Source organism: Peromyscus californicus, unplaced genomic scaffold (assembly GCF_007827085.1).
Source record: "Peromyscus californicus insignis strain IS unplaced genomic scaffold, ASM782708v3 Scaffold_6__1_contigs__length_162567912, whole genome shotgun sequence".
In the NCBI taxonomy this organism is placed as follows: Eukaryota; Metazoa; Chordata; class Mammalia; order Rodentia; family Cricetidae; genus Peromyscus; species Peromyscus californicus.
The window spans coordinates 54,503,880-54,527,191 of NW_026294584.1; the positions used below are offsets into that span (position 1 = coordinate 54,503,880).

At 40.8% G+C, this 23,312-nt stretch overlaps 1 protein-coding gene and 1 gene segment (V, D, J or C); one reads left to right on the plus strand and one right to left on the minus strand.

The window, feature by feature from the left end:
- Positions 1-23,312, plus strand: part of LOC128098744 (T-cell receptor beta-1 chain C region-like) — a 431,175-nt gene that overhangs the window by 290,982 nt on the left and 116,881 nt on the right.
- Positions 1,645-4,855, minus strand: LOC128098747 (anionic trypsin-2). The gene is made up of 5 exons (XM_052720142.1): positions 4,816-4,855; positions 3,733-3,892; positions 2,576-2,829; positions 2,059-2,195; positions 1,645-1,794 (listed from the first exon to the last, which is right to left on the minus strand). Exons 1-5 carry the CDS (start codon positions 4,853-4,855, stop codon positions 1,645-1,647), a joined length of 741 nt encoding a protein of 246 aa, XP_052576102.1.

Consider the following 23,312-nt stretch of genomic DNA (forward strand, 5'->3'; position numbering starts at 1 on the left):
GAGTGAGTTTTTTTCCTGAAAGTGTAAGCCATGCTCCAGTGCAGAACCACACATCCAAGTGTATATGGGTGACACAAATAGGATTTGATGTATCTAAAAAGAAAAAGAAAAAGACACATGCTAGATAGGTAGGGAAGAAGGGGAGATATGGGAGAAATTGAGAGAGTAAATATAATCAAAATATAATGTATGAAAATCATAAAAAACTAAATTTTTTTAATGAGAGAATAAGCCTGAAAGTAAGCCAGTGAACAGCATTTCTTCATGGTTTATGCTTTTAACTCTAGCTTCAGTTCTTGCTATGACATCTCTCAATGACGCACTGGAATGTTAAGTGAAAGTCACTAAGATACTGTTGGTCAGAGAGTTTTATTGCAGCCATAGAAAGGACACCAGGAGAAAGACAAAACAGAGTCCTGTATTCCCGGAGAAGAAGCTTCATTGGTGCCTTGAACATTGTGAGAAATCAGGAAAGTGTTAAATCAGAAAGAATTCAATGAACAAGAGCTCTCTATAAGTAGACAGACGTCATGGAAGACTGTGACTGGGGAATACTTCCAGGAAGTGCCTGGAAGTGGGCATGGGTGTTTGTTGGTGAGGGTGGGATGGAAAGATGTAAAAGATCAAATAGCATGGGCTCTTCCTCATCTGAGACCACCCAGTAAGAAAAGAAGGGAAGCCACTAGTGGGCATGCAAATAACAAAAATTTCTGACAATAACCAGTTTTATCACCTTCCAGGTGTGGGATAGAGTTCATGAACAACCTTCTCTGAATCTTTGCTTTGTAGTTGCGGCACTGGAATACCACTACAGAAGGGAACCTTAAGTAAATGTGAGCATGACTAAGGGAATTCTCAGGACAGTACATGCACATTAACATTATTGTGTGAGATATACAGAAAGCAGATTGCTCAGAGATGTGAGAGGTTTAGATCCAGAACCTCTTATTTCTTCTATAGAAAAATAAGTGGAATTTGAGGACGCCCAGTGAGACATTATCTAAGTAGGACACCCACTCTTAGGCTGGAGTAGAACTGCATTGGCATGAACAATTTTAGGTAGAGAGCCAGCTCTGTTGGAGCAACCTAGAGTCTAAGCATTTAGCAACCTGAAGCAAGAAAATTCAAAGTTCAAGTCCTGCTAGGATTTCAGAGCAAGACTTTACATCAAAGCTCCTAAAATGAATATGAGGGAGGAAACTCAGAAGCCAAGATAGTTAATCATTGCTAAGATTTACATTGGGTATAAAGAGTTTCTGCCATAGTCAAAGAAATCAGTAGTCTTGTCTACCACAACAGTGTATGCATACTTTACAACTTCAAATCCCCCTGATGTACTAAGGAAGAAAAATCTTTAGCTCTGCTATTTAGACATGACTTTTCTTGAAAAGGTAAAATGAAATAAACTCCCCATTATGGCTCCACTGAAATTATTGTTGTGTTTCAGGTGTTGCTGATGATTGTTTCTTGAGGCCCATTTTGAGTCCAGAATGATTTTCAACAGAGAATGTCTGCCTGATATCAAAGCCCTCAGATAAGAACTTGCCTCCCAGAGCTAAGGGACTAGAGAGATCAGACAGAGGAACAGGTTGTGACGGCAAATGCACTTTATTGACACAGGGAGTGAGGAGGTATTAAGGATCCCTAGTTGGCAGCAATTGTGTCCTGAATCCAGTCCACATAGTTGCAGACCTTGGTGTACACACCAGGGAGGTTCTTCTGGGCACAGCCATAGCCCCAGGAGACAATGCCCTGAAGCTGTCCATTACAGACCACCGGGCCACCAGAGTCACCCTGGAATGGAGAAATACTGTGTTTAAAGAAGCAGCATGAAGAAAAAGGGTCACATCTGCTCTTTCCTTAAGACCCATTCCAATCACCTTCTGACTCTTATTTGTTTTTCATTGAAACACATCCTCTAATCTAACTAATGAGATGAAAGGACATCCAGGGTAGAAATCATTTTTCCTGATCCCAGAGCATGATCCTTCTAGTCTCATTATATTGAATGTCCAAATTTCACTTCCTGGAGAACAGGTGTTTCAGGGAGCCACTCACCTGGCAGGAATCCTTGCCTCCCTCAAGGAAGCCAGCACAGACCATGTTGTTGGTGATTTTCCCAGGGTAGGAGGCTTCACAGGCAGCCTGAGTCAGCAGTGGGGCATCCAGGCACTGGAGCAGGTCTGGGTTATTCACTTTGAGAAAAGGTAGTGATCAAAGAAAAATATGTATTAGAGCACCCTAGGGAACAATCATTTATCCCTGAACACCATGGCAAAGTGCCAGAGAAATCATTAAGAGTATAAATTCCAACAAAGAATTGTAGTTTTCTCAAACTATAAAATGACCATTGTTGATCCTGTTTTCAGTATAACACACTGGATATTTGTTCTCATTAGGTTACAGGAATTGAACTTCTTGTTAATTTTTTAACCTTTGTTACCAGCGATACATTTCTTCTTGTTGTACTTCAAACATATTTGGAAGGTAAAAGAAAATAAGTTCAAATCCAGAGACATGTCTGGTTTGGGAATCATGGGGAGGAAGGGATGGAGTAGGTAAATGTCATACTTACCACCTGAGCTGAGGGTGTTGCCCCAGCCAGAGATGAGGCACTGAGTGCCAGCAGGTGCACAGGAGGTGGGCAGAGCCACAGTGGCCACTCTGGCACTGAGGGTCACAGGGGAAGCTAGCTTGATCAGCATGATGTCATTGTCCAGGGTCCTCGAATTGAACTTGGGGTGCCTGATGCTTTTGGCAGCAGTGACAAACTGCTCATTGCCCTCAAGGACATTGATGTTGTGCTCTCCCAGTCTCACTTGGATGCGGCTGTTGGAAAGAAAAGACATGGATGAGAGTTTCAACACATTACCCAAAACACACTACAGGTTCCAAAATTTCATGTTCAGGGGTAGCTCAGAGGAGAAGCTCTTCAGTGATGGACAATTTCTGGTTAGGCACCCTGGCCCTTTAATCTACAGAGGTTGTTGGTATATAGGGTATAAAATAAAGGAGTGCAGTTTGGACTGGTTTTTAAACTGCCATACTACAGACTCTGATACATCCATGGATGTGGACCCAAGTTTACATTTGATGTACACTTCACCCTCTGAGTCTTTGTTTACTATAGTAGGAACTATAACAAATACTTCTTGCTTTGTTAAAAACTATTACTATGTAGAACCTAATTCTGTGGAGACCAAAGAGTTGTGCCAGGACCCACATCAGTGTGACATAGGACCCTTAGAGAAGTTTACATTCTTGCTTCCAACTCCAGAAATACTGAGCCAGAATCTAGCCCTGGGTTCCTTGTTTTAAGAAACCTCGTCATCTTTGTGATGCATACTCAGGACTGAGAACACACAGTAGAGATTGCATTGATTTAATCAATATTTAGCTTGATTTCTGAAAACTTAGAGGTTATTAGTCTTTTTAGCTGGTGGTCCTTATACAAAGTTCTTGTCTGACTTTCTCACTGGTGTCTATGATAGCAAGATCAATTCATCAGGGTTTAATGGCTCATAATCCTTGCTATATGATGGGTTTGTTTGGGAAAGTGAGAGGATTTTTATTCTGGATCAAATTTCACTCTTACTCATGACACTTAGCTGCTGACAGGAATTCTTTTCTTCAAGGCTTTCCCTAGTTACCTTACAACTCACTACTTGCCCAATGCTATGTTCTAATCATGTCCCTGGCCATGAGCTCTGCATCCAGGGGCCCATCACTTACCTCTTGTAGCAGTGAGCAGCAGACACCACCCATTGGTCATTGATGAGGGAACCTCCACAAAAGTGGTACCCAGAGTTCAGAGACACCTGGTAGGGCACAGAATTCTCCTGGCAGGTGTATCCTCCGACGATCTTGTCATCATCGTCAACAGGAAAAGCAACTTGAATGGAGATAGGAAATGAGAATAAACCAATTTATCAGGGTGCTAGAGGGTGAAGCCATTGGTTCTACCGCAGCTTAAACCCTTTGAATTTTTACTGAGCACAATGAGTGTAAGAAAACTCAGATCACTGTCTATTATAGGTAACATAAATTATAGCATTTCCCAGTACTGGCATCTGTAGGACAGATAGATAGTTCCCAAAGGCCTCATATCTCTTCAGAACATCAGGGCTGGAATAACAAGAACTACCTAAGAACACAAGGAGTGGGATCCCATTACAAGTCAGTTTTGCCCATAGCCTGTTTTACTCTTCCATCTAATATTTGGTTGTACCTCTTGTATGTTGACTTTTTAGAGTCTCAGAAGGAAAAGCCGCTAGAGAGGAAAGAAAGAAGCCAATTCATCAGGCTGTTGGAGGGTGGATTGCTCAGCACCATATCACCTTCCCACTGTTTTAGTATTACTATCTGAGCAGAATGACTAAGAGAAAGCAGGGAAATCACTGTCCCCAGTAGTCAGCACTCAGATTCAATATCTGCCAGGGGAAAGGACTGCAAGGCAGGTAAGTGGATCCTAGTGGGCTCAGAACTACTCAGAGTTCCAGGAAAAGGACAGAAGAAATAACCTAAGAACATACTCCAAGGGGTCTTTTTACATGTCAGTTGCATACTTCCCTCTGAAATTCATCAATAACTCTGTTGTTGGATTCCCTGTGCAGTTGCTGCTGAGGAATGTGCACCTGGTACACTTTTTGCACCCTCAGTTTTGCCTCCCTATCTGCCTCAATAATCAAGGCCCTGAATTAAACAAAGGACATTGTGGAGAATGCATTGAGGGAGACAGGAGTAAACTGAAGCCTGGGAAATTACAAAGGTTGAAAATAAGATGCTGGAGAAGGTTGGACACGGCTTGAAACTCACCAGCTGCTCCCACAAGGGCCAAGACCAGGAGTGCGTTCATGGTGGCAGAAGGTAGTGAGGTCTGAATGGGAGCATGCTTTTATAGGACTGAGGATGGAAAATACCATTGTGGAGTTGGGGTGTGATGTCATAGATTCTTACTGAACAAACACACCAGTATTTCCCCTTCTTGGATTCTTATGTCAACTCTTTTTGGTTTCTTGGCAGTCAGAGACCTACAGGTGTCAAGTAAAATTTTATTCTCAGGAAAAGGGGAGGGAAACAGCTGACTCTTGAAAGGATGCTAGAATGGGAGAAAAAATAGTGGTCATGACTTTGTCTACACACCTCTACTTTACTCTATTAAATTCATGGGTGTTGGAGAAGAAAGACTCTATGGGATGCTTAGAAGTCTGTAACTAGAAATCACAAGAATACCCACAGAATCAACTAACCTGTGCTCATAGGGGTTCACAGAGACTGAACTGACAACCAATAAGCATGAATGGGACTGATATAAGCCTTCTATATATATGGTATAGTTGTGTGGTTTGGTCTTCTTGTGGGCCTCCTTACAGTGGGAACAGAAGTTGTCTCTGAATCTTGTCGGTTTTGGGGACCCTTATCCTCATACTGGGCTACCTCATCCAGCATTCAACCTAATATACCATGTTTTGTTGCTCCTCTGAATATAAACTGAGGAGAGTATGGAAGGTAGATAGAGGGGAAATGGAACAGGAGGGCAGGGGCAAGAAGAAGGAAGGGAAACAGTAGCAGAGTGTTAAAATAAATAAATAAATATCAAAAATAAAGAAATCCCTTGATGAATGTAAGGTTGCATTCAGTAACTTTGAAGAAGGTCTGATTCTGGTAGATAATTGGACTCTATGAACAGCCCTAATCCCAAAAGTATATAGTGGTTCCTAAATTCATTTGCTCTGATCTTAGCTAATCACCTTAATACTAAGAAGAAATAATAGATCTCTGTGGACAACCACAGGAACATCAATGATGTAAAGAAAAGAGATACAGAGTTATTAACATGATAGGTTTTGGAGAATATTCTTTCAGACCAGGTTCATGGATTTTAGACATGTTTGACAATGATGGGTGTTGGGCAGGAAATGGCTTACTTTGTAGGGGAATAGAGAACTACATGAATAGGATGGTCTGTTTTCCTCTCATGCTCATGTCATATTAAGGGTACGAACCTTGAGAGTATACAAACACTACCATGGGTATATTCCATGATCATTCCTAGGATTATCAATGTTGCCCTGGATAACTATATTAAAAGTAAATACCCTGTATTCTAGGTCAAATTGCCTATGCTAGAAGTCTGTACTCATTTTGCAGAATAGAATTCTTAGGGCAATGTTCAACATGATTTCTGAACAAGAATGATGTATAGGTAGAATGGGAGGATTATGGATATTTCTATTGTATAGGTAACAAGAGTATCAAGCAGTGGTCAGTCAGATCCTGTATTGAATCCAGCTTTTTTTTTTTTCAACTTAAATCATCTCTAAGACTCAGTTTCCATTTTACTACAGTAAAAAACAACCATAGAAGGGAAATACCTGATGGTGTGTCAGCTTGTGCCTATTTATAAGAAACAACTAGAGGATCCTTCCTATCTGATGTGTTTCTCTTCACTGACCACAGATGTATAGGAAATATATGTTGGCGTGAGATCAGGTTTGAGTTCTCTGGAAACTAGTGATGGTTCTGGAGTTACATAGTAATGTAGGGGAAGGTTAGGTAAATTAGCGGCAATTGGATTTGAGGGGGAGCAAACTGTGACTGGAAGGTGGAGGAATTGGAAATCAGAAGAAACTGAAGGAAATGCCAACATGGACTTCATAGCATTTGCTGTGGTCCTATTACTGGCAGGGCTGGATGAGAATCACATCCCTGAACAGACACTCAGTGTTGTTATCTGTGTATCCTGTTTCTCATTTATTTCTCCTGGGTCATTCCTGAGTGGAAGGACTGTCATAATGACATGTCTGTCAGGTTTTTCAGACTATGCACACTTTCACTTTTCACAAACATGTTAGTTCTACTGGGAGGTGTTCAGAAAGTAATAATTTGGATGGACTCTTTTTTACCTGAGAAATTATCTAAAACTGGCATATTGTCTCACGGCCATAGAAAGATAGGGAAATTGTTAGAGCATGTGAGACCAGCTGCAGGTGGCAGCTAATGGTCTGCTGACAATCAAAGCAGAGGTCCCAATGGGATGGGGTAAACTACAGCCTCATTTTCCTTCTGTCATTTGTCTTTCTGGAAAACATGAACACAGAATTTTCAGTTTCCATATTAGTGCATGGTTTCTTGTGATGGTTTGTAAAGGGGACCATCTAAGGACAGGAGTGTTTCTGTACTTGGAGTGTGAAGTCCAGATGGCTCCTGGCATGTTCCAATGTAGTGGATATTCTCAGGGCTGTCTGTGGGAGGAAAGGTGGAAGTTTATATACGCTACATGGTTGCTTTTGTATTTAAACCAATCTCAAATTTTATCAGATCACCTCTTAGTCATCCCTTCCTTCTTTCTTGTATCTTTTACTACTCTGTCTTCCCACCTTGTAATGTGAGAATACGTTCCTTTTTAATCTCAACTATTTTCCCATTGTTTTCGACTAGCCTATTGTTTCTTTCATGTCATGCTTTCACATTATCCAATAAAATGTGCTGTTTGATTATGGCATCTAATATTGCTCTCTCGATAGTGAAGAAATCTTTTTGTTTTCTTCTCAGAAGCCGACATCTTAGTCAAAGTCTCTGAAGTCAAGGATGGAAATAGGTAATCAGCTAATTTAGGTAGATCATTTCCTATTCCATTTGCTGCTACTTACTTTGAATGTGTGCATGGCATGCAATTTTCCTGCCCAAGATAGTTCCATTTGGAGGTTTTATTTATTCAGAGGTTTTATTCTAATCTGAAGGTAAATGAGAATACTCTGGGTTTTGAAGTATCAAGGATCATTTGGGTTCCTGTGTCAGATGGTAAAAGTTAAACTCTTCTGTGGTTGGGTATGCCAGCAAGTGATTTCTTGATTGGATAGTTTAGAAAACCAACAGCAGATTTGGGTCTCATCTTGGAGTGGCAGCCCATTTAAAAGAATATGAGAGAAGTAGGCTTTTGCTTTTTGTCTGCTTATCCTCACACTCAATGGCAAGTTGATATATCCTAAACTATCTGGAGACATTGATTCACTGGTAATGGAACCTACTTCTTGGGGATCCAACATAGACTGAATACCAGAAGCTGCCTCAGAATTGTCTAGGATCATCACCACTTTTGCAATGCTGTGACAGCAAGCCTCATAGATTGAACGACTCAAGATTCTTGGCCTAACTTTCTTGAGACAGTCATTGTTTAACTACCTGGGACACAGTCTGGAAGTCACTCAAAATCCCCCTTTTACTATATCTTCATTCATTCTATCAGTTCTGTTCCATTAGAGACCCTGACTAGTCCACTCCATGAGGTGGAACCCATTCCTGGCACTTCTAAATTGTTCAAGAACCGGAGACTCGGTAGTTTATAGGCACAGGGGAAAACCTGATGTTGTAATTCACTATAAGAACATAGCAATGAAATATTGCTATAGCCATGGAGTTATACCTACAAACTTTCATCAGAGAATCTTCTTCTTGTGGGAAACAGTAATGGGCACAGACACCAGAAACTGGACAATGTGCTGAGTGTGAGAAACTTTTTGAGATCTCAGTTCTAAATGGGACATCTTCATGAAACCTTTCTCCTGAAGGCTCATGAATCTGTGTGTAAGTGGAGCCAAACAGATTTGAAGAACCGGAGGTAATGAATGATACCAAGGTAACAGTAAATTCTAGATGCAACAGGAGTAATGCACATAGGAACTCAGAGTGCCTATGAAAGCATGTCCAACTCCTGTACCAGTTCAAGATTGACAGAGTCCTCAGATTGAGATGACGAATTGGACACAGGGTCCCAACACTAGGCAAGAAGCTACTTGCAACTGATGCCTTTGAAAGCAAAAATCAGGTTCCTCCACTGCAGTGTCACTGGGTATACCAACCACACATTAGGGAAGGCCATATACCCATGTTAGTTGAAGAGTAGAAAACAGTCTCCATGGTTTTTTATACACTTTTTGTTTAATTGTTTTTTTTTTCTTATTGGCATTCTCTTTTAGTATGCCTGTTGATTTTCATTTTTTGTTTTATGTGTTTAAAGAGCAAAAGAACATGAATTTAGTTGTGTATGGGTGTAGTGATAATATGTGCTGAGAAATATTATGATAAATATATATTGCATGGACATGTTATGGAAAAATATTAATTGTTATAAGGAAGGTTAACATAAAGAATTGAATGAATTAAATACAATGCTAGACCAAACCCTTCCATGGGCAATCTTCTTCTCCCTGACTCTTACAAGCTGCATAACCTCTATGGTTGTTCAGATTGTAATACACATATTAACATCTTAAAAGCCAATCTCTACATAGAATTAAAATTATGTAGTATTTGTTTTTAGTGAAGATGCAAGTAAAAGTGATAAAACACTGAAGTTAAAGTGGTGGAGCAAGACAAAGGAAAAAGAAACTGGAGGATATAAATCAGACAAGAGAATGAGGGAAAGAATATCATGTAAAGTATGTGATGAAAAGAGAAAGGATATAAAAATTCAATTGTAAAATAAAAGCGTAGGTGTGTGAAATTAGATACCAGTAAGAATATGGATACAAATATAAAATATTTGAAGATAAAATAAATTTTACAAATTAATAGTGAAAACAAAAGTTTTAGAGGATGAAGAATAAAAAGAGAAAACAAAGACTTATGTCTGTTTCCTGATGGGTATCCTAACCCGCTGTTGTTGGAAGGAGAGTGCTGAATGTCATGGGGTGTTGCTACTGTTCTTCCTCTCAGTTACAGCTCATTTATTTCTGCTTTTGGTAGAATGCTGGCTTCCAGGTCAAGATTATATTGGCAATGTCAGGTCTGCATTTATTTTATAACTGTCTTTACATAACTGGACCTACTCACCCACCAATGGCCTTTGCTCTTTGTCAGCAGGGATGTTTCTTATTCTTATTAGAGGCATCCTTATTTACACAAAATTGAACCAAGATCCAAGCAGAGTGGTGTGTTGAGAGTACATGATACTAGAGAAGATGATCAGGGCACTGAGGTTTGCTCTGGGAGGGGAGAGCTGAAGGAACTGAATATTCTACTGCTCAGTTTCTGTGCATGCAAATACTGCTCAGGAGTAATAACACAGTGGATGCAGGACTCTACAGAAATGAGGGACGTAAGGACATAAGTCCAGAATGCTCAGTGCTTCCTGGCAAAGCATCTATGGGAACACAGAAATGTATGGATCATGGAGTTCTTACTGTCTCCTGTAATCCACATAGAAAAGGACTTACTATTTGCATTAGAAGATGGGACCAGAAATTTCATAATCGTCCATAGCCTCAATTTCCTGCTCTTTAATCTATTCATTTTCTTAAGAGCATCATATATGTCAACCTAATGTGGTTGTATTCTATCCAGACAATGCAGAAAAATGTTCATAGGTTTCAAACCTAAGATTGTCACCATTATTTTCAAATCCTCCCAAAGGACCAATATCAATTATTACGCACCTTCTCAGGATGGTGCCTGGCCATAGCCCTTTATGATATGGCAGTGGTGAAAATCCTATCTTATCCATTGCTGATTAGTTACATAAGTCATGGTGTAACAAAAATCAATACCAGCCAAAATATAGTAAACACACACACACACACACACACACACACACACACACACACACACGCAGCTCAATGAAATTAAGTATTGAAAACAGCACAGGATTTTTTTCTGTATAATTGCTGATATGTTGCTGCCAAAGTCATCTGTTCACGCCAGGCTTACCTGTCAATAATCATTGATGTCCTATTATATTAATCAGGGTTCTGTAATAGGACAGACCTGATAGAATGACTATATCCATATTAAAAGGGGAGTTACTAGAAGGGGATACAGCTATGGTCCATGTAGTGCAATCATGGCTGTCTCAAGTGAGAAAGGCCAAGAATCCCATAGTAGCTCGTTCCAAGGAGAATTGATGTCTCAGCACCTCCAATGTGCAATGGATCCTAGAGTACTCTTAGATAACTACTGGCTTTGAGTCTATATTGGACTCCTGACCTACTTACACTTTCTGTTGCTGCAGTGAAGTACCATGATCAAAAAGCAAGTTGGAGAGGAAGGAAATTATTTGGCTTATATTTCAAATTAACTGTTCATCAAGAAGGAAGTTGGGGCAGGAGATAAAGCAGGGTGGAATCCTGGAGCATGAGCTGGACCATGGAGAGGTGCTGGTTACTGGCTTGCTCTAAATGGCTTGCTCAGTCTCCTTTCCTATAGAACCCAGGATCACCAGACAAGGGATGACATCACTCACAATGGACTGGGTCCTCTGTCATCAATCAGTAAGTAAGAAAATGCCTTTTTTTCTTTTTTTATTATTAAGAAATTTTCTATTCATTTTACATACCAACCACAGATTCTACTCTCCTCCCTTTTCCTACTCTCCAGTGTCCCACCTCAACCCACCTCCCATTTCCCAACTCCTGATACATTCAGTTGAGGCAGGTCCAAGCCTCTTCCTCTGCACCAAGGCTGTTTAAGGTGTCCCACCATAGGCACTGAGTTCCAAAAAGCTCTCCCATGCACCAGGGACAGATCCTGATCTCACTGCCCGTGGGACCCTTAAGCAGGTCAAGCTGTCCTCCCCCATCAATCATGAACTAAGAAAATGCCTAACAGGCTTGCCTATAAACTGATCTTATGGAGTCTTTTGGTTAATTTAGTTTCCCTCTCTGGAGATGCCTTCAGCGTGTGTCAGGTTGACATTAAACTATGCAGTACAACTTTCAAGAAGTAGGTTTTAATAATGTGAAGCAATATTTCACGAAGTCATGGGATATTCAAACTTGCCAGTGAGTGTGAGAGCAAGCAGGAAAAAAGAAAAAGCTTCTTTCTTCCTTGTCCATTAAGGGGGTTGCCACAACAAGGTGTGACCCAGACCTAAAGTGGGTTTTCACAGTTATCCAATAAGGAAAATATTTCCTTCAAATACACAGTTGCATGATATGCTTTTAGTCGACAGCACCTGAAGTCAAGTTGACATCCATGATTAGCCACCAGCACCCATCTGAACTTGGAGATCCAGTCGCTGAGGTTTAGCTTATTTATTACTCACAATGGGACAAGGGTCTGCTGCATGGAGTAGTGTTAGGCCTGTGGATTATTTTGTTTACTCTCTATTACCTGATTGTGTCATTGTGCTCTTTAGTAGTCCTGACACAAGTTCCCTGTACTCCTGCATTGCTGCTCTCCTTCAAGCTTTGGAACGTAGACACCCATTTGATAACCAGGCTGATGATTTTATTTGTGCTATGGAGGAATCACCAGTTTCACCATCTGACCTAGGAATCCCAAACAAGTCTTGATACTTTAAAACCTAGAGAGGCCTCATTTGGAGTTAGATATTGAATAAAACATTTGAATAAATTAAATCCCCAAATGACCTGGGACAGGAAACTTGCATATCATGCACAAATTCAAGGTGATGAGCCACAAATGGGATAGAAAGAATGTATCTAAATTTACGTGATTTCCAATGAGCAGCCTTGGGATGAGAGGTATTGACTAAGACTGGAATATTGGGGAGGAACACACAAGGAATTTCTTCACTATACACAGTAGAGGAATATTGGGTGTCATATCCAGTAAGCAAATTTCATTGGATAAAATGAAATTATGTGGAGGTATCTTTGTGGATTTCTGGGGAACTCTCTAGCACTTTGCTTCTTGCTATTCCCATGGGGTCTTCATTTATCATGGTATCTCTTTCCTTGTTCTCCCTCTCTGTTCTTGATCTAGCTGGTATCTCCTGCTCCCCTAAGGTCTCTTTCCCCCTACTCTTGCTTTTCATTACATCCTTTCACGTCCATTTTGCTCATGTCAATTTCATCCATTTCTCTGTCACAGGGTGAATCCTATGTCTTTCTTAGGGTTCAGGTAGTGTGACCAGGACCTGTCCTTAGTGCATGAACTGGCTTTTTGGAACCTAGGGCCTATGCTGGGACACTTTGCTCAGCCTAGGTGAAGGGAGGAGAGGACTGGACCTGCCTCAACTAAATCTACCAGACTGAGCTGAATCCCCAGGGGAGTCCTTGCCTTGGAGGAGGTGGGAATAGGGGGTGAATTGGGGGAAGGGAGGGGGATGCGTGGGAGGACAGGGGAATCTGTGGCTGGTATGTAAAATTAAATTAAATATAAAATTAAATAAAAAGAATAGAATCTGATAAATGACCATAAATACTAACTATAAAAATGAAATTATGACATGATAAGAATAGTAGGCTAGAGAAAAATAATGGAGGAAAATAGTTGAGATTAAAGGGGAACATATCCTCACATTACAAAGTGGAAGTGTAGAGTAGTGAAGCATACAAGAAATAAGGAAGGATGACAAAGTGATGTAATAAAATTGGAGAGTCATTTAAATAGGAAAACAACAATGTAAGACTTAGAAACTTCCAACTTTCCTTTTAAAGACATTCCAAGGAGTTCTACTCCATAGGAACATGGCAGGGGGAATCTGGACGTCACACTCCAAGTACAGAAGTACCTTATCCTTGGATGGTCCCCTTTACACAGTGTGGCAAGAAACAGTGTACTAATAGGGAAACTGAATATTCTGTGTTCATGTTCTTCCAGGAAGAGAAATGCCAACGTAAAATGAGTATGCAATTTGTTCCATTGGGAACTCTGATTTCATTGTCAGCAGATCATTTACCTGCCACCTGCAGCTGGTCTCACATGAACCAACAATTTCCATATCTTCCTGTGGCCTTGGAGCAGCATGACAGTTTTAGATAATTTCTCAGGTGAAAAGAAATCCATCCAAATCAATCCCTTGTGAATACCTTCCACCAATATGATTGCAAAAAATTAAAGTATGTGAATAGTCTGAAAAATTTGACAAACGTGGCAATAGGACAGACCTTCCAATTTTAGGAAGGACGTAGGGGGGGAATAAATGAAAAGCAGGATGCAGAGATGAAAACTCTGAGGGGCTGTTTGGAAGTGTGAAGCTCACCCAGCCATGCCAGTAATAGGACCTCAATATATGCTATGGAGCCCATGTTGGTATTTCCTGCAGTTTCTTCTCATTTCTAATTCCTCCACCTCCAGTCAATTTGGTTCCTCCAACCCAACTGCCACAATTGTTGCTAAGTTTCTCCTCCATTACCGTGTAACTCCAGAACCATCACTATTTTTCAGAGAACTCAATCATGATCTCACCTCCAATATATATTTCCTACATCTGGGGTCAGTGGAGAGAAAAACATGTGATAGAAAGGACCCTCCAACTGGGTCTTATAAATAGCCACAAACTCACACACCATTAGGTAGTGCCCTTCTATGGCTTGTTTGTGCTCTGATAAAATGGAAACTGAGTCTTAAGGATGATTTAAATAAAACAGAAAAATCATAGTCACTATTGACTGAGCACAACATTGTACACTTGTTACACAGATAATATAAATATCCATAAACTTCCCATTTATATCTGTACCTCATCCTTGTGCAGAAATCAAGTTAAACATGGCTCAAGGTCTTTCTACTCCTAAAAATGTGTATACACTTCCAGAAAGGCTGTTTATCCTATAATATTGGGTAGTTTTGTTTAATATAGATATTCAGGGCAACATTGATGAGACCTAGAATCCTCATAGTCTATATCTGCAGTATTGATTGTATACTCTCCATGTTCCTAGGTGGCCTTAATATGGCATCGGCATGAGAGGCAAATATCTTGAAATTGAGATCAAAGTGGAGCACTGTGTTCATGTAGCTCTTGACTCCACTAACAAAGTAAGACATTTGGTACTCAGCCCTCACCGATTCCCTTCCACCATGCCTGAAATTCATGAACCTAGTTAGGAAGTAGAGTATGTAAAAGCTCACACTTTTTAGGAACTCTATCTCCTTTCTTACCATGAGTGATATTCCAGGGCTGATCCACAGAACTCTTAAATTTGCTTTTCCTATGAAGTAGATTGGTCAGGTTAGAGCAAAGAAATTTAGAGAACACCAATAGACTCTGCAGGTGTGGGGGATTCACAGAAACCCACTATCTACCAGAATCTGTCCTTCTTCAAAGTTCCTAAAAGCAACCTACCATCAAAAAAGAATTTCTGAGCCTTCCATACAGTCTTTCCTCTCTAACACCCATGGATTTAGTCTAGTACAGTAGCACTGCATAGACAGATTGACTATCACTGTTTCCTCCATTCCAGCATCCTTTAAAGGATCAGCTGTTTCATCCTATCCAATGGGAGAATAAGATTTTCCTTCACGCCTGAAAGTCTCCTCCTGCGAAGAAGGCATAAGAGCAGGGGTGATGTAAGTGTGTAGGAAGGGAAAAATAATTACGTTGCTCAGGAAGAATTAATGAGACCCTAATCCCACTTCAACAAGCTGTCTTCTCACTTCATAGGGTTGTATAAAGAGGACCCCATTCAGTGCTCATCACTTTCAGCCACCATGAGTGAACTCCTGATCCTGTCTATTATGGGAACTGCTGGTGAGTTCCATGCTATGCTAAGTCTGGCCCTGCTTTGCAATTAACTGGAATATATGGACTCTATCTGCCATCATAGTAAGTTCACCTAACCTTCACTCCAGTAGTCAGATTTACGCTATGGTACCCTATTTCCAGCAGTTGTACTTGCTCAGTCTTCACTTTTCTCACATTTTCATGAATCCACAATCTATAAAAATCATTGTCAGATCCATCGCTGTGATCACTACGGCTAGAATGTATTCAAGGAGAGGTTCCACAAAATGAACTAGCAAACACATTCCTCCACTGAAATAGCTCTGGGAATCCTTCACAATCGAGTCTGTTAAGGAAAATGTGCCTGAAGTCATTTTAAAACTAATGTACCAAATTCTCAACCTTGGTAATTTTGATAAAGTTGCCTGGTGTGCCTTGCACACAGGAGGTACTGTACCAGATGACTTTAATATTACCAGATTGCAATAAAAGTTAATAACTACTTTTATATTGGTCAGCTTCTGGGCCCTCATTTGTTGTGCCTGACTTGATTGTGAACACCTTTCCCTTCTGCCCTTACTGTGCATGTTTTAGTGATGTTAAGGAGATTGGAACAACACAGTCTATGCAGCCTGAGCATTTTCCAAGATAGCTATATCTAAGTGATTAGCCTGGAAAGTCATTTTTCTGGTAGCATAGACAACTGATGAATTTCAGAGTGAAGAAATCAGTGGTTTAGAGAACTGACATGGAATTGGATCCCACAAAAAAATCCCACAAACTGTGTTCTTTGGTCATTTCTTCTGCATTTTGCTTAAACTAAGATGATATCTGAGCCCTCTAGAATTTAGTTACCTGTCCTATAGTCCCTTCCACTGTAGAACCTCAAATCCTGTGTTGTTTATGAGGGACTGTGTGTTCCCTAATTTTCTTAGTCATTCTGCTCAGAAAATAATGCTAAAACATTAGGAGAGTGATATAGATCTGAGGGATCCACCCTCCATCATCTTAATAAATTTTCTTCTGCTTTTATCTCTGCTCAGGGGCTTTTCATGCTAATGATGATGACAAGATCACAGGAGGATACACCTGTCAAGAGAATTCTGTCCCCTACCAGGTATTCTTGAACTCTGGACTCCATTTCTGAGGAGGCTTCATCATGAATGACCAATACTTGGTGTCTGCGACTCACTGCTTCATTCATAAGTGGTGGTTCCTCGACTACATTGCTCAAAGTGGGGCATCTTTACACCAGGCATCAGTATGGGCAAGTGGGCAAGTGATAAAGTTGTAGGGGAGAAAGGAAAGACATATAACAGAGAAGTTGCTGGCAGCAGCAAGATTTTGGGTGAAAATAGACCCATAGTAGGATCTTTCAAGCACTATTAAAAAGAAAATAAAAGATAAAATAGGAAGAAGAATGTGCCCTGAAAGGAAAGAGAGTTACTAGTCACTGTCTGTTGCAAAGAAATTTCCCTTGATGAGGAGTGAGCACTAAACTTACCTGTGGACATAAGGAAAAAATGTATTCTTAGGCTGTTTACTCTACTATAGGGAAATCAGAAACATTCCACTTGGTAGCCACAGAATAATGGGAACCAAACTCAGTGTTCAGAGGAAGGGGTTCAGGTATCAGCTATGAAGAAGTCACTTCTCTTCAGAGATGCAGATCCTTAATATCTGAAGATGATTTAACAGAATCTGTTATCTGCCCCTTTCATGAGATCGGGGCAACTATGGTACTAGAGCACGGCAACCAGAATGCTCTTGTCAGAACATCTCAGTACAGAGTCTGACTACCATGCCTGACCTTTACAGTAGTTGTTGCTTAAACTTAAAAACCTTAATCCCACTCTGTAAAGACCAGTTGATCATCTTTGAAATGCAGAATGATGGAAAAAATATAAGGTCCATAGAAGACTATAATCTGCAGCATAAAATACACACCCAGGAAAAACACACTGCTGCCAAAATCAAAATGCAATTGTTTGACATGCCAAACATTGAATTGGGACTAGCAGAATTTTTTAGAGAGAGATATAAAGGAATTTGCACATTGGGATGAATAGTATAGGAATAGCACAGACTTTCAAATAGAGTGTAAACAGCAGGTTTGGGGTAATAATGTATTTATTATTATTATTATTATTATTATTATTATTATTACTATATGTATAGCAATAGTATAATGCTATGCTCAGTAAGTCATGACTCTTCTTGTACTGAATCCACTTTGTTTTGTTTTGTTTTTTACTTAAATCATCCTAAGACTCATTTTCCATTTTGCTACAGTATAAAACAGCCATAGTAAGCTAATACATGATTGTGCCTATATATTTATTGTTAAGACTTTAGCTTGGGATTCTGTTTTTTATTTATTTAAATTTTTCCATTTTACATATCAATTACAATTCCTCCTCCCATCCCTCCTCCTGATTTTCTACCTACAGCTTCTGACCCACCCTCCATCCACTCCTTCTAAAGGGTAATGCCTCCCATGGGGAGTCAACAAAGCCTGGTACATTCAGGTGAGGCAGGATCAAGCCTCTCCCTGCTGCATCAAGGCTGTGCAAGGCATCCCACCATAAGGAATGGGCTCCAAATTTCCAGCTCATGCACCAGGGATAGATAGATCCTGATCCCACTTCCAGGGGCCCCTCAAACAGACCAAGCTATACAATTGTCTTCCACATGCAAAGAGCCTAGTTTGGTCTCATGTAGGCTCCACAGCTGTTGATCTAGAGTTGGTGAGTTCCCAAGCACTTGGTTCAGTTGTCTCTATAGATTTCCCCATCATGACCTTGACCCCCCTCGATCATATAAACCCTCCTACCTTTCTTCAACTGGACTCCAGGAGCTTGGCCTGGTGCTTGGTTGTGGATCTCTGCATCTACCTCCAACAGTTACTGGATAAAGGCTCTATGATGACAGGGTATTCCCCAATCTGATTACAGGGGAAGGCTAGTTCAGGCACCTTCCCCACTATTGCTAGTAGTCTAAGCTGGGGTCAAGGTTGCGGATTTCTAAGATTTTCCCTAGCACCAGGTTTCACCATAGCCCCATACTAGCTCCTGCTATGAAGAAATCTCTTTGATTGCTCTCCCACTCTGTCCCTCCCCCACCTCAACCATGACATTCTCTCAAATTCTTATCCTCATCCCTTTCCGTATATAGTTTCCCTGCCCCCAGTTTACTCAGGAAATCTCATCTATTTCTCCTTCCCAGGGTGATTCATGCATCCCTCTTAGAATTCTTCTTACCTAGCTTTTCTGGAGCTGTGGGTTATAGTCTTGTTATCCTTTGCTTTACATCCAATATCAACTTAGGAGTAAGTACATACCATATTTGCCTTTCTGAGTCTTGTTTACCTCACTCAGGATGATATTTTCTAGTTCCATCCATTTGTCTGCAAATGTCATGATGTCATTGTTTTTTACAGCTGAGCAGTACTCCATTGTGTAAATGGACCACAGTTTCTTTAGCCATTCTTTGGTTGAGGTGCATCTAGGTTGTTTCCAGGTTCTGGCTATTACAAATGAAGCTGTTATGAACATAGTTGAGCAAGCTTCCTTGTGGTATGATTGAGCATCCCTTGAGTGTATGCCCAAAAGGGGGATAGCTGGGTCTTCAGGTAGATTGAGTCCCAATTTTCTGAGAAGTCATTATACTGATTTCCAAAGTAGCTGTACGAGTTTGCACTCCTACCAACAGTGGAGGAATGCTCCCATTACTCTACACACTCTCCAACATAAGCTGTCCTCAGTGTTTTTGGTCTTAGCCATTCTGATAGGTATAAGATCCCTATTTATAAAACCCAATTAGAGGGTCCTTTCTCTTGGATACTTTTCTCTCCACTGACCCCAGATACAGGAAATATATGTTGGAAGTGAGATGAGGTTTGAGTTCTCTGAAAACTAGTGATGTTTCTGGAATTACACAGAAATGTAGGAGAAACTTAGCTATAATTGTAACAATTGAGTTAGAGGGAGCAAACTAAGAGAAGTTGGAGGAACTGGATATCAGAAGAAATTGGAGGAAATGCCAACATAGGCGTCATAACATATGTTGTGGTCTTATTACTGGCAGGCCTGGATTAGATTCACACCCCTAAACAGCCACCAGAGTTGTCATCTCTGCATCCCTTTTTCTCACTTATTTTCTCCTGGTCATTCCTAAGTGGAAGGACTATCATATTGCCATGTCTATCAAGTGTTTCAAACTATTCACATAATTTAATTTTCTCAATCATGTTAGTATGATGTATTCAGAAAGGATTGATTTGGACAGATTCCTTTTCACCTGAGAAATTATCTAAAACTGGCATGCTACACCAAGGCCATAGGAAGATCTGGAAATTGTTAGAGCATGTGAGACCTGCTGCAGGTGGCAGCTAAATAGTCTGCTGACAATGAAATCAGAGTTCCCAATGGAACAAATTGCACACTCATTTTATGCAGGCATTTCTCTTCCTGGAAGAACATGAAAACAGAATTTTCAGTTTCCCTGTTAGTACACAGTTTCTTGCCACACTGTGTAAAGGGGACCATCCAAGGACAGGGGTGTGTGTTTCTGTACTTGGAGTGTGAAGTGCGCATTATTCATGGCATGTTCCTATGGAGTGGTGTTTCTGTGAGATGTCTGTCGGAGGAAAGTTGGAAATTTCTAGATCCCACATGACTGTTTTCATATTTAAACTACTCTCCAATTTTATCAGATCACCTTAGTCACCCCTCCTTATATCTTGTATGCTTTACTACTCTGTACTCCCACTTTGTAATTCAAGGATATGTTCCCCTTTAATCTACAATTTCCTCCATTATTTTTCTCTAGCCTACTATTTCTTTCATGTTACACTCTTAATTTATCCAGTGAAATTTGCTTCCTGAATGTGACACCAATATTCCTCTACTCTGTATAGTGAAAAAAAAAAAACACCTTTGTGCCTTCCCTTCTGGGGATAAAATCTTAGTCCTTAACTATGACCTCAAGGCTGCCCATTGGTAATGACCAATGAGATGTTTCAGGTTTTTTCTTTCTATCCCATTTGTGGCTCCTCACCTTGAATGTAGGCACAACATGCTATTTTCATTACCTAGGTCATTCTGGGTTTTTTTTTTAATTCTGAAGTTTTATTCAATATCTAACGCTAAATGAGAACTCTTTGGTTTTAAAGTATCAAGAATTGATTGTAATTTTTAAGGCAGATGGTGAAACTGGCAATTCTGCAATGGCACAAATAAAAACATCAGCCAGGTTAGCAAATGGTGTCTGTATTCCAAAGCTTGCAGGAGATCAGCAATGCAGGAGTACAGGGAAATTGTGTCAGGACTATGAAAGAACACAATGACACAAACAAGTAACAGAGAGTAAACAAAATAGTTCATAGTTCTAACACTACTCCATGCAAAAGACACTTTTCTCATTTTGAGTAATAAATAAGCTAAACCTCAGAGGGTGAATCTCCAAGTACAGATGGGCACTGATGGCTAGTCATGGATGTCAACTTGCATCATGAGATGTTGACCAAATTCATACCCATGCAGCTGTGTATGCCAATGAGAAATTTTCCTTATTGTATATCTGGGAAAGCCCACTTTAGGTCTGGGTCACATTTTGTAGTGGCAACCCACTTAAAAGGACAAGGAGAAGGAAAATTTTTCTCTTTTCCTTATTGCTCTAACTCATTGTCACATTCGCATATCCAGTAACATCCTGAAGCATTGCTTCACTGGTATTAAAACCTACTTCATGAGAGTTTTGCTGGACAGTTTTATGTCAACATGATACAAACTAAAGTCATCTGAGAGAGGGAACCTCAATTAAGAATAATGCCTCCTAAAAACCGACATGTGGACCAATGGAATCGAATTGAAGACCCTGACATTAATCCGCACACCTATGAACATATAATTTTTGACAAAGAAGCCAAAAGCGCACAATGGAAAAAAGAAAGCATCTTCAACAAATGGTGCTGGCAAAACTGGATATCAACATGTAGAAGGCTGCAAATAGATCCATATCTATCACCGTGCACAAAACTTAAGTCCAAGTGGATCAAGGACCTCAACATAAATCCAGCTACTCTGAACCTGCTAGAAGAGAAAGTAGGAAGTAGTCTTGAACGCATTGGCATAGGAGACTACTTCCTAAATAGAACACCAGTAGCACAGACTCTGAGACAAACAATCAATCAATGGGACCTCTTGAAACTGAGAAGCTTTTGTAGAGCAAAGGATACGGTCAACAAGGCAAAGCGACAGCCTACAGAATGGGAAAAGATCTTCACCAACCCCACATCTGACAGAGGACTGATATCCAGAATATATAGGGAACTCAAGAAATTAGACATCAAAATGCCCAACAGTCCAATTAAGAAATGGGCTATAGAACTAAACAGAGAATTCTCAACAGAGGAAACTCAAATGGCCGAAAGACATTTAAGGAACTGCTCAACATCCCTAATCATCAGGGAAATGCAAATCAAAACAACTCTGAGATACCACCTTACGCCTGTCAGAATGGCTAAGATCAAAAACACTGAAGACACCTTATGCTGGAGAGGATGTGGAGCTAGGGGAACTCTCCTCCACTGCTGGTGGGAATGCAAGCTTGTACAACCACTTTGGAAATCAATATGGCGCTTTCTTAGAAAATTGGGAATCAATCTCCCCCAAGATCCAGCTATACCACTCTTGGGCATATACCCAAGAAATGCTCAACCACACCATAAGAGCACTTGTTCAGTTATGTTCATATCAGCATTGTTTGTAATAGCCAGAACATGGAAACAACCCAGATGCCCTTCAACTGAAGAATGGATAAACAAAATGTGGTACATATACACAATGGAATACTACTCAGCAGAGAAAAACAATGGCATCATGAGGTTTGCAGACAAATGGATGGATCTAGAAAAAATCATCCTGAGTGAGGTAACCCAGACTCAGAAAGACAAACATGGTATGTACTCACTCATAGCAGGATACTAGACATGAAACAAGGATGACTTGTCTGCTACTCACATCACCAGGGAGGCTACCTGGAAAACAGGACCCCAAGAAAGACACAGGGATCACCCAATGACAGAGAAATGGAATGAGATCTACATGAACAGCCTGGACATGAGTGGGGGTAATGAAAGGCGAGGGTTGAGGGAAAGAGAGCTTGGGGGAGCGGGAGATCCCAGCTGGATCAACAACAGAGAGGGAGAACAAGGAATAGGAGACCATGGTAAATAAAGACCACATGAGAATAGGAAGAAGCAAAGTGCTAGAGAGGCCCACAGAAATCCACAAAGATACCCACACAACAGACTGCTGGCAGAGGTCGAGAGACAGCCTGAACTGACCTACTCTGGTGATGGGATGGCCAAACACCCTAATTGTTGTGCTAGAAACCCCATCCAACGACTGAGGGATCTGGATGCAGAGATCCATGACTAGGCCCCGGGTGGATCTCTGGGAGTCCAATTAGCGAGAATGAGGAGGGTTTATATGAGCGAGAGTTGTTGAGACCAAGGTTGGATAAAGCACAGGGACAAATGGCCAAATGAATGGAAACACATGAACTATGAACCAATGGCTGAGGGGTCCCCACTGGATCAGGCCCTCTGAATGGATGAGACAGTTGATTGGCTTGATCTGTTTGGGAGGCACCCAGGCAGTGGGACCAGATCTTGTGCTCATTGCATGAGTTGGCTGTTTGAAACCTGGGGCCTATGCAGGATTGTTTGGCTCGGCCTGGGAGGAGGGGACTAGACCTACCTGGACTGAGTCTACCAGGTTGACCTCAGTCTGTGGGGAAGGCTTTGCCCTGGAGGAGATGGGAATGGGGGGGGGTGTTGAGGGGAAGGTGAGGGGGACGGGAGGGGGGAGAACAAGGGAATCCGTGGCTGATATGTAGA

Excerpts from the sequence above, each read along its gene's own strand:
- LOC128098747 (XM_052720142.1), bottom strand. The coding sequence starts at position 4,855 with ATGAACGCACTCCTGGTCTTGGCCCTTGTGGGAGCAGCTG. Across the intron at positions 3,893-4,815 it reads GGCCCTTGTGGGAGCAGCTG|TTGCTTTTCCTGTTGACGAT; the intron begins GTGAGTTTCAAG and ends TCTCCATTCAAG. Across the intron at positions 2,196-2,575 it reads CAACACCCTCAGCTCAGGTG|TGAATAACCCAGACCTGCTC; the intron begins GTAAGTATGACA and ends CTTTTCTCAAAG.